The 11,771-nt window shown below is 51.4% G+C and overlaps 1 protein-coding gene and 1 pseudogene across 1 annotated transcript; both read left to right on the top strand.

Annotated features, from left to right (window-relative positions):
• Nucleotides 1-2,294: 2,294 nt before the first annotated feature.
• LOC136552023 (squamosa promoter-binding-like protein 17) lies at nucleotides 2,295-5,918 on the top strand. The gene is made up of 3 exons (XM_066543569.1): nucleotides 2,295-3,065; nucleotides 4,749-4,885; nucleotides 4,994-5,918. Exons 1-3 carry the CDS (start codon nucleotides 2,701-2,703, stop codon nucleotides 5,662-5,664), a joined length of 1,173 nt encoding a protein of 390 aa, XP_066399666.1. The 5' UTR covers nucleotides 2,295-2,700; the 3' UTR covers nucleotides 5,665-5,918.
• A 2,073-nt stretch (nucleotides 5,919-7,991) lies between these two features.
• Nucleotides 7,992-9,885, top strand: LOC136552022 (F-box protein SKIP23-like; annotated as a pseudogene).
• Nucleotides 9,886-11,771: the final 1,886 nt, after the last annotated feature.

Raw genomic sequence — 11,771 nt, 5'->3', positions numbered from 1 at the left:
GCTAATTAAGAGGCTTCGTCTTTTTGTTTGTTGTGTCTTGTTTGGTGGCCGTCGTTGGAACTTGCTCCTTATTTATTTATACACGCCTGACAAGTGACAAACCTCTCCTTAATCTAAAAAATATATATAATTCATGATTAAGGTTTAAAAGCTATCAGTGACACAATTTTAAGTGAATATATCTACAAATGTCTATCATAAAGGATAAGAGGGAAGAACTTAAATGCTTTTGACTAAACCAAAAGTGCATCTTATTTAAGATAAAAATAGAGTTTTTTCAAATAAAAAGAAGTATAAACATTTGAATTGTAAACTAAATCATTAGACTTCATCTTGACTTCTCCTTTAGTAAAATCTTGTCCGCAAAGAGGTACAAAATGTTCATGGACGACTGGACGCAGCTTCTAATAAGCTGTAACTACCACATCATGGAAAGTCGCAAAAATATTGCATTAGAAAGAATCATATATGTACTGTGAAGACCACCATATATATGAAATAAAAGAGAGCGCATAAGTAGAAGAAAAGCGTCTAGTGTAATGTGCAAGATATATGGGCCTCTTTGGCCGAGTTCTTGCTACTGCTGGTTCTGGCTTTGGCACTGTGTGTTAGAGAAGTGTAGACGAGCCAGAGCTGGCGGAGCTAAAAATATGTGGCTCCGTTAGCTCGGTCAGTGAGGGAAGGAGGAGTGAGGAAAATAGCTTCTCTAAATAGTGCACATAGAGTACATGCACGGTGGTGCGTCCGAGGGAGCCGGAGCCGCCGGAAGCTCCACCAAAGAGGCCATGGTCTATTCGGTTTGCCTTTGCCCTCTAGGAAAACTTGCCTGGATTATAGCCTTGAATTTCTAGCGCCTAGGGCTGAAATGCTTGCCTAGAGTAGGAGTTGATTAAAATGGCACGAACTAAACTGTGCCTACAAAGTAGTCATATCTTCGAAGAGATGTTTCTATATTTTCTTTTAATATATTAAGTACAAGTGTACAACCAAATAATCATATGATGTGAAGTTTAAAGAAGGTACGTTCGTACTAATTAGATTAAAAGTCGTGACAAAACCTATATTTGAGTCTTACAATAAGACCTATATCTAAGTCTTACAATAAGATCCTAGAGCAGGACTACTGTACTTGATGCCATTGAATACTGTACTAGCCCTCTAGCCAGAATAAAAAGGCAGGACTACTGTACTCTGTCATCACGTTAGACCAAATGTCAAACGGAGAGCCCTTGATCCACCGCAACCTGTAATAGCACTGTAAAATATACCGTGGCTGAGACACAGCAGCCCCCCCTCGCCTCCTCAATAATAGGAGGCAGCGTTCACGGCCTTGCCGGACCCGCCACCACTACCCGCCATCAATAGTGCACCACGCCGCTGTGCAAAGTGAGCAGTGGCAGCTGCTGGCGCCGGCCAATGGCCATGCGTGCACGAGCGCGCCTGCCTCCGCTGGCCTGTTGCTCTGTTCCTTCTCCGGCCCGGTTGATATACTTGACTTGATCGCACGTACGCCGCCGTGCTGGTGCGGGTTGCGGTGTGGTGTGGACGTAGTAGCAAGCAAGGTGCGGGCGCGGGGCGAGGAGGCCCCTGGCCCGGCCCTGACCCTGAGGCCCCGTTCAGTTGCCAAAAAATTTTGCATAGTAACTGTCACATCGAATCTTGCGGCACATGCATGGAGTACTAAATGTAGACGAAAAAAAAAACTAATTACACAGTTGGTCGAGAAATCGTGAGACGAAACTTTTGAACCTAATTAGTCCATAATTAGACACTAATTACCAAATACAAACGAAATGCTACAGTAAGCCAAAATCCAAAATTTTTTTTGATCTAAACGCACCCTGAGTAGCGCTCGGACGCAGCACGGGCAGCGGGCAGGCGCGGCTAGCTACGCTACACTACACATCGACCGGTCAGCCACCACAGAACAGCGCTGCGTGCCACAGTGCTGGCTGCGGCCTGCCGCTGCCGGTGCGCTGTTCATGCTACAGGCCGAGGCCGGGCCGGCTACTGTTGCGCGCCACCGTCCGCGTCAGCATCGACGACGGGCCCTCCCACCGCAGTCCCCTGTGGTGTGCGCTGTGCCTACTGCCTGTGCGCGCGCGTGATGGGATCGCCGGAGGCAGCCACTGTGCGCGTGATCGGGGAAGCGAACGGGGGGGGGGTTTGGGGCGGACGGACTTTTCCACCCCAACACGCGCGCAGCCAGCAAGGAAACCAAACCAAAGCGAGCGAGCGAGCGAGCATTAGGAGGCGCGTAGCCGCGTGGAACAGTAGGAGCGGCGCGAGAAAAGAGGAGCTTGGTGGCGCGGGTGCGGTGGTAGTAGTGGCGGCCGAGCTAGCAGCAGGCTGCTGCGACTGAGCCGAGTGGGAGTGCGTGTACTACGCTGGTGACTGGTGAGGTGAAGGGGGAGGGAGGAAAGGGACGGCAGCAGCACAGCACACTGCACACAGGCGCACACGCGCGCACACTGCACCACGCACGCCACAAGCGTTATTTTAAGGGCGGCGCCACCGCTGTTGTCGCCTCCCTCCACACTGCCTCCTCCTCCTACCCTCGTTGAAGCTCTCTCTCGCGCTTCTCTCCCACTCCCACTGGACAGAGAGGAGGGTCAGTGGAGGGCGGGCTAGCTAGGAAGCTACGCCGCCACAGACGAGAAGCTAGCGTTCGGGCCAGGGAAAGCACGGAAGCGGGTGGCAATGGCGACCGGCGGCAGCGGTGGCGCCGGGAGCGACGACGTCCACGGGCTCACGTTTGGCAAGAAGATCTACTTCGAGCAGGACGCGGCTGCCGCCGCCGGCGGGAGCGCGACGGCGGCGGCGGCGGCGGGCGGCAGGAAGGGGAAGGGCGTGGCCACCGGTGGTGGCGCGGCGGGGGGCAGGCCGGCGTCCGCCAGCGCCGCCTCTGCCACCCAGCCGCCGAGGTGCCAGGTGGATGGGTGCGGCGTGGATCTGAGCGCCGTCAAGCAGTACTACTGCCGCCACAAGGTGTGCTACATGCACTCCAAGGAGCCGCGCGTCGTCGTCGCCGGCATCGAGCAGCGCTTCTGCCAACAGTGCAGCAGGTAAAAATTTCCAACTATACTACTGCTAGTAGGCATTCTCCTTCCGTCTCCCAGTACCAGCCCAAATTGGGTACCCAAAAATTGTGCATTCCTGTGAGCACTGACTGGACCAGCTGCTTCGGTCTACTATTCCGCTCGTGACACAGTACCTTGGCAGCTACAGGCTCGTCACTCTGCAGTTGGCTCATCTCACTCACTTTAACTGAAAAACCACGGTTTCTGACGATTTCCAAGCATCCAACTCTCTTTAACAGTCTTCACTGACAAGTTCACAAATTCTGCTTCTATGCGCATGCGTTCAGCGTTCGTTGTAACATAACATCCAGTCATCCATTAGTAATAAGTGTACATAGGATGCTGGGAGTACCGTTGGTGCACAATTGTTTGGTGGGCGTCAAGTTGGTGTATAAATTTTGGGCAAGTGGAATCTGGCAAGAATAGTAAGGGACATACGGATTAGATGTGAACATTCACAGTATCTTGTCTGAGCAGCACATAAATAGGAAGCCTAGATTTATCTTTTTCTTATTCTACTGTACATTAGCCTATGTGAATGGCTATTGGCTAGTACAGTACCTGTACGACACTATTTAAAGGCCTAAATGAAATGGAACAGGAGTTGGATATGAAACAAACAGGGCTGGAACAAACAAATATGGTCCATGCTTGTAGGTTGATATAAGGTGCTTTTGCTTAACTTTATTTAATCTAAATCTGCATCATGTGTACAGTGTAAGGCTACACGCGCATATCATAGTCATAGCCCTAAATGGTGTCGCTTTGTTGCATCTTGATGAACTCTTTGGGGAGGGGGGCAAGTGCTGTACTCATATTGTCTGTAGCCTTTTGCATCACCGGTAAAGAGAAGGTTCTGACCGTTCATTGATAGATAAACCTCTTGTTTCATTGATAAACACATCACTTTACAAAGGCTCTATACGCGTGTCCGCTCCCCGTGAATGATTGCAGGTGCTCTTCCCACATGGTATAACCTTTTAAATCTTTTTCATGGGGCCCTGATGTGTGGATCTAATCATGAAAGCTGTGTCTTTGGTTAATGTCGCTATATATAGTTTGAAATAAAAATGTTAGTTCAGGAGGATTAGAAAAACACACATGCTCCCGTTTGGCTGGGGGCGGCTGGCTGGCTGGCTGGGCTGGCCAGCCCTCTCACATGAACACTGTTCATCTAACCAGCCAGCAGCACTTCTCTCTCGAATAAAGGAACCAGCAACGATACGAACCAGCTAGCCGAACAGGCTGGATACAGCTTTTCACATGACATCTGGTTTGCTTTGTATGTTTGTTCATCTGATGAGTCTTGATTACCGAGTTAACAATTCCCTCTTTCCATGTGCTAGAATAAAATAGTTTTCTACACTACTGTTGATCTGTGGATATTCCTTAGTCAGTTTTTTTTGTTATGTAAGACTAATTATTATCTTGTGCAATCTCATTGCTGATGATACATTATAATTGGTCTTATTTATTCCGTTATATTCATGACATTATTCCGTTATAACTGGTCTGATTTATAGATGCTACCTATTTTCCCAACAATTTTTTTGAGTGACTGCACTAGCCGTTGACCTACTACTATAGGTTGTCTTGTGACCCTGCTTTGATCAGTAAACTCACATGTTAAGTCTGTACTGTGAGTAAACCTATTCACTCTAATCACAGGTTCCACCAATTACCTGAATTCGACCAAGGGAAACGTAGCTGCCGCCGACGCCTCATTGGTCACAATGAGCGCCGTAGGAAGCCACCACCTGGACCTCTCACTTCACGATATGGCCGGCTTGCTGCATCATTTCAAGGTATCAAGTGTTGCTGCATCTTGTTGTGTAGAGTTGTAGACATGCATACTCAGTTATTTCCAAATGCACATGCCAATCCGCTGTTTCTTGAATCTATTGTTTCTTCAGAGCCTGGTAGGTTCAGAAGCTTCCTTCTCGACTTCTCGTACCCAAGGGTTCCAAGCAGCGTGAGAGATGAGTGGCAAGGAGGTCAGCCCGGCGGTGACAGGATGCTGGGTGCCATCCAGTGGCATGGGTACCAAGAACCTCACCCACACCGCAGTGCAGCTGCGGGCTATGGCAACCATGCATACAACTGCCATGGTGGCTTGGTGGCAGGGGCCTCAATGCTCCCCTCTGCCTTTGAGCTCCCGCCTGGCGGATGTATTGCAGGAGTTACCACCGACTCCAGCTGTGCTCTCTCTCTTCTGTCAACTCAGCCATGGGATACAACCTCCCAAAGTGGCAGCCACAACCGGTCCCCAGCAATGTCCGCTGCGGCCAGCGCCTTCGAAGGCACCCCGGTGGCGCCGTCCGTCATGGCGAGCAGCTACACGGCGTCAAGCACCTGGACGGGTTCACGGGACCCCACCGACGGCGCCAGGAACGCGCAGCATCACGACGATGCTCTGCAGCTGGTCCATTCAGGCCTGATCCACCACGGCCACTTCTCCGGCGAGCTCGAGCTCGCCCTGCAGGGAAGCGGGCCGCCGCCGCCAAACCTGCCGCACGTCGACCATGGCAGCTCCAGCGGCACCTTCAGCCATTCCACCACCAACGCAATGAATTGGTCCCTGTAGGGACACAACTGTTCCCAGTACTGCCTTCTTCATCCGGTCGTCAGTCGTCACGCCACGAGACAATGGAGCACTTGGGCACCCTGGTTTTGTGCGCCTTACGTTGCCGTTCTGTTTTTTTTTTCAGGGTGGAACTGGGATTCCTAACCGTAGACCGTGAATTCCCTTCCGTGTCGCCCATTGCGTCCAACACCTGATTTGATGATCCTATAATTGTAGAACTCCCGTAACCTAAATTATTATTTAGTTATTATGAAGATGCATGTCAAGTGACCTTTTTTTATCCATCATCCTCATGTCGTTGCTTAGTTTGGAACTCAATGTCTGCTTTGATCAATCATCGTGTATTCGTATTCGTATCTGTTTGTAAAAATTTTCAAGCTGCCAGATTTGTTGTTTTATGAGCTGGACCTGATTTATGTCGCGGCTGTGATTTGTGAAATGTGGTGGCCGTTGCAGACTTACCATGCCACTGTAGTATTTCCGAAGAGTACTCGGGGACGATCCCGTCCCCAACTCGGTGTCGAATCCTTGTCCGCCTCGCATACTAGCACGCTGGCCTCGGCACGATCCAGCAACTCATCATCAGCACTATCATACTCGATCAATGACGAGCCTGCCAAACATCACATTGCGTCGATCGATCGATCCAAATCACCTCAGCGAGCTGGTTCGGCTGTGCGATCGATGTGCTTGGCGCCAGACACGATGGACGATGATTCGCACGACGCTCGGGACGTCATCGACGCCGCCGACGAGGTCTTCGTGAAGGCTCCGCCGTCGGACGACCCGGCGAGCGCCCTGCAGGTGGACGCGGTCCCGTACCGCGCGGCCCTGCACGCCTGGGCGGAAGGCCTGCGCGCCGAGGCCGGGCTGCGCGCGCTCTCGGTGGACATGTACCGCCGCCGGCGCGCCCTCGACCACCGGAGCATAGCCCTCGAGTTCGCACAGCGGCGCAAGGTGGCGGTGGGCCTGGAGGAGGACGAGCTCTGCCGGTCGGTGCAGGCCGCCATGGACACCCAGGTGATCGGCTCGTGCGCCTACTGCGGCTGCAACTTCTCCGTCGTGGGCGCCGTGGACGTGGCGGGCATGGGCATGGTCTGCGGCGTCTGTGGCCGGCTGCTCCGAGTGTACAACCCGGTGCCGCTGGTCCGCGATCCCCCGGCGGACGCGGAGGAGAGGTGGAAGGGCTGGCTACCATGGTAGGCGGTCAGCTATCAAGGGCGCGTACGCGATTTTTTGATAACCAGCGGAGACACGTAGCACTGTTCTCACACGTCTGCTAGACTGAGCCCTTTTTGTTTTCAATATACTCTTCTCTCCATTGTATTCGCGATAGGCAGAACTTCCTTAACCATGGTAAGGTCCATTGTCAGTATCAAACATGTTAGATTTATTTGTAATCATCGGCGATGACTCTAAATGTTATCTGTAGTCGGCCTCTTTAACCTCACAGAGTATATACAAATAACAAAGTTTAAATTTGTTCCCTCAACACCTAAGCACTATTAAAATAACTTCCGGTTTCAAGTTAAATTTTTCAGAAACGCCTATTTTAAATTATAATGAATCTCTAGTGGTAATCCATGTAACTTTTGAGCAATTTTTTGTACAATATAAAATATTTCTGAAATATATGCATTATGGATTTAATTTAATTATATATATAGGTCTCATGGTAAGGAAGCAGTGGCGCAAACAAAACAATGAACAAATGTCGTATGAAAAAGTTATCATATTTTTTTAAGCTCTTGCCGGGACGTGCGCAGGCCACGCGTAGTGCTGGGCTAGCCAAGGACGAATTTGCGCTTTGGGAGAAAAGAATGTCTGAATTTAGAAGGGCAATCAAAGGATTCCATTCCGGGTTCCAAGTGGGCTTTGGGGTTTCTTGGATTTAGTAGTTTACGAGCCCACACGGCCTACTTAGGGCCTGTTTGGTCCCCGATAAAGTTAAACTACTAGAACCATTGACTAAACTTGAGTCATCCCTGTTTAGTTCTGGTGATTAAAAGTTATTAAAGCAGTTCAATAAAGATCAAGTTACCCCTAATGAATGCCCAAATAAGGATCAGGGATCAGCAATAATGAGGGGCAACCCTTGTCCACTGGACGCTTTAGTCCCATTTTAGTCGGTTTGTCTAGTTATTTAGTAGCTAAAGTGACTCGTGGCGCGCGCGAGGTGTTCGCCCCCATGCGTTCTCGCGCGCGCTGGGCTGTGGGCACCATTCCCTTCACGGCGCTTCCCTGTTTCCGGGGTGGAGGTCATAGCGCAGCCTCACTGACACGCGTGCTGCTCCTCTGCTTCTTTGTTTCCAGGACCGGCTGAGCCTATGGCGAGTGCACGGGATCCATGGTCGAACATCCCTGTGGATCTCGCGGGCCTCGTTCTCAAGCGGCTTCCCGCCCACGTCGACCGCATCCGCTTCGCAGCCGTGTGCCCCCAGTGGCGCTTCGCTGCTCGGCAGGTCCGGCTGCCCCCCCTCCACTGCCGCTGCTCGCCCTCAAGGCCGGGGACATCTTCTACAGCATGCCCCGGGGTGAGCCACTCCACTTTGCTGGCTGCAACGGCTTTGACACAGCTTGTGGTAACTGGCTGGTGTACCTTCTCTGCTACTTGGTGGATTGGATCCCTTCTCTGCTGCCACCATGACCCTTCCTGCACAATCTAGCGTTCATCTCGCCGACGAAGACGAGGGTGAGGATTCCAGGGACGGTCATGATTCCGCAGACGATGGTGATGATTCTGAGGATGGTTCTGTATACACCGACATATCAGTGAATCTGTTAATGGACGTGAAATACTCTGACGTGATCAACCTAATGGTGTGCTCGCCCAACCTCATTGCTGCACTGTTCCAAGGTAGGGAATCCAATCGAATTGCAGTGTGCCGGCCAGGAGGCTACATGTGGTCAGTTGCAGGGGACCTGTCTTTGTGGATTACTGACATGGCTTTCTACCAAGGGAAGCTCTACGTTGTTGACTATCATGAGGACCTCTTGGCTCTGGACATCAGCGTGGATGACAATACTGGTGATCCACGGGTTGCATGGATTGGACGGGTCATCAATGTCAGTCACTTTGATGATCAGCGGACCTTGTTGAGGATGCTCGTAACAACTCAACCCAGAAAAACGGCTAAGATCCACTCTACACGTTGAATAGACCATGCTTGCTAATTAACTCTCTTGTGCTTTCGTCCTCGTTTCGCGCAAAATATTCGAATTCAATAACTCGCATCACAGCTATTGCTACAGTACGCGTCCGTTTGGCCCAGCCCACCATCATCAGACCGGCCCAAGGCCCATTAGTGGGGTCTCACAAACACCCACCTTTAATAACTCAACGTCCTTGTCGAGGGCTTCTCGGCCCAAGTGCTAACTTGTCCGAGCTCCGAGCCATATATCCGTGAAACTACGAGACGTTAAATAGACCACGCCGGCTAATTAATTCTCTTGCGCTTTCGTCCTCGCTTCGCGCAAAAAATTCAAACCAAAGTTCCTTAGCTTTTCCAGGCTGAGACTTTTAAGCTGGTTGGATCCCCCTATACTTCCGATGTGGTACTAATTCCCGTAGCTACAGTGTTCCGCGAAGCTACCGTAGCTCGCCTCACCTCTATTGCTACAGTACGCGTCTATTTGGCCCAGCCCACCATCATCAGCCGGCCCAAGGCCCATTAGTGGGGTCTCACAATGCTCTACCTGGTTGAGTCGTGTGGCTCATTGCTGCTGGTGCGTAGAAGGATTTTCCATAGGCACGTTCATGGCGAAGGACAGAGACACACTTTTGCTGGACAGTGTGAGCCTGTGCCCTGTTGGTCTAGCTGATAAGTCATGGCTGAAAGTACTATTTACTAATTTATTATGAGAAAAAAATATTGTTCGTTGACTGAAAAAATACGGCTTATAAACCAAGCTAACAGGGCACTGACCTTTCGATATTCGAGGCAGACTTTGTGCGATCACAGTGGGCCAAGGTGACGACCCTAGCTGACAATCAGGTACTGTTTCTAGGGCCATGCTCCAGGGCTGTTTGCATGCCTCAGGGTGACTCACCGGGCAATCGCATGTGGTTACAAGGACTTTCACCGTTGGAATGAGTGGCCTACCAGCTTGAGTGACACCAGCAGCGTGGCAAACCCCGAGCCTTTCTCGCCTCTGCCAATGATCTCGTGGGAGGACTACCTTGGAAATGCAGGTGCTGCATGGCTCTTCCCTTCAAACTGATGCTGTTGGTTGGACCATTGTTACAATCAAAGATGCCAAACGCACCATGTGTTTCTCTGACCGTAGTATGGTGGCCTTTTGGCATTCGCAATGCTAACTTACTTTTGGATGATTATGTTGTGCTTAACTTTGTGGACTTGTGATGGGAACCTTGTGGTAGCATTCTGTTAGTTGCTAGTAACCTATTCTGTTAAGCGTTTAGATGGGGGAAGTCATCACAATGGTGCCGTTTGATCTCTGAATGCTGTTATCTATCTTCAATCTTTTGTCGAGGAGCAGTACTTTGGTAGGTTTGTAGGTTTCTTGCTATGCTGTTTTAGATTTAAGCCATGGCCCTTGTGGGAACTAAGGCTAAACCATTTGTTGTGTGCATCCCGTGGCACTTGCAAACTTGAAGTGAGATGTTTCTGTTGAGATGGATGGTGTTTCTGGAAGGGGAGGATTGATGCTCTCATCACATGTTTCCAAGGAACATGAACAAGTTATAATTATGTAAGTGGACCTCTATAAATTATCACTCGCATGACTGAATGAGACTGTCATATGCATCCGTTAGTTTCATTATGCCTGTAGTCATGTACTGTATCATTGGTTCCAAAAATGCCAGAGAAACATTGGTCGCCGCATTAGATGCTCACCTTGAAGTTGAGGCTGTTGTTATTATCCCCTTGTGGAAGTTATTGCTCCAGGTAAGTCATCTCAACTTTGAATAACGGAAGCTGCTACGTGTATCATCAGACTATCAGTATTTGTCTGATCGTAGTATTGTGCGTATCTGTAATGCTGACTGCGAGTTGATTGCCATGGCCGGTTTGTCAACTCGGGGGTAACAAATCAACATAACGGTCGCATGCCCTCAAATGTAGGCACAAATCCATGAGACCATGAAGCATCTTATCCGTAAACTACCGCTAATGCACGTGCAGTGTGTAAGACAGTGTTGAGCATCATTAGGCTAGCGCAAACTTCTTACATTGATATTTAACCGTTGCCAGAGCGCCCACCAAAACACTGGTCTCTTTCGTGTTGCAAGTGGCATGAGCCATGATAATCTTTATCACACTCATTCGCTCCTCGGCTTCTCAATTTGGCGCCGAAGTCCTGGGCACGGGGAAATGGCCTGCCAGGGGCTCGGCGCCAGAGTGACTGGCGCCGAGCTCGGCGTCTTCTTCCCCATCTCGCCCTAGCCGTCCCTGCCCGCGCCGTCGCCGCTCCACCGCCGCGCCCACGCCCGCCCGCGCCCGCGCCCGCCCGCGCCGCGCCTGCCCGCGGCCTCGCCTGCCCACGCCGCGCCCGCCCGCGCCGCTGCTGCTCCGCCTGCCCGCGCCGCTGCTGCTCCGGCGGCCGAGCCCGCGCCGCGCCGCCGCCGCTGCTCCCGCGCCCGAGCCCGCACCGCGCCGCCGTGCCCTCGCGCTGTTGCCCGTTGGTTGGCTGCAGCGCCGAGCCGCCACGCCCTCCACCGCCGTCCTCGCCTTTGTCTCCACCGGCGGCCTCGGCCTCGCCCCGCCTTGCCCCCTCCACCGCCGGCCTCGCCCCGCCTTGCCGACGTCCACTGCCGCCCTCGCCTCGCCCCGCCTCCCGCGCCCGTCGAGCCGGTCTCACCGCGCGGAGCGCCGGGCACCCCGCGACCGCCGCGCGCCACCTCTGTCGTTGGCCGCGCCACCGCAGGCCCGGATCTTCGCCTTGACCTACGCCCATCGTCCGTCGACCCAAAAAGGTAAAAAATATGAATATGCAATGTACCTATTTAGTTGGTGTTTGTTATTTACTAGTTATACTGTGATGACTTAGTTAGTTGATTTAGTAAGATATATATGTAGATAGATAGAAACATAGATACATTAGTAAATAGATATAGTTAGATAGCTACTTAGATATGTAGTTAT

This window comes from Miscanthus floridulus, chromosome 4, assembly GCF_019320115.1.
Source record: "Miscanthus floridulus cultivar M001 chromosome 4, ASM1932011v1, whole genome shotgun sequence".
Classification (NCBI taxonomy): Eukaryota; Viridiplantae; Streptophyta; class Magnoliopsida; order Poales; family Poaceae; genus Miscanthus; species Miscanthus floridulus.
Note: the sequence above shows the minus strand (reverse complement) of the source record. Positions and strands in the feature narration are given on the sequence as shown.

What these genes read in the sequence shown, in the direction of transcription:
- LOC136552023 (XM_066543569.1), top strand. Translation starts at nt 2,701, where the DNA reads ATGGCGACCGGCGGCAGCGGTGGCGCCGGGAGCGACGACGTCCACGGG. An exon ending in TTCTGCCAACAGTGCAGCAG is followed by an intron (nt 3,066 to 4,748) that starts GTAAAAATTTCC and finishes CTCTAATCACAG; the next exon opens with GTTCCACCAATTACCTGAAT. An exon ending in GCTTGCTGCATCATTTCAAG is followed by an intron (nt 4,886 to 4,993) that starts GTATCAAGTGTT and finishes TTGTTTCTTCAG; the next exon opens with AGCCTGGTAGGTTCAGAAGC.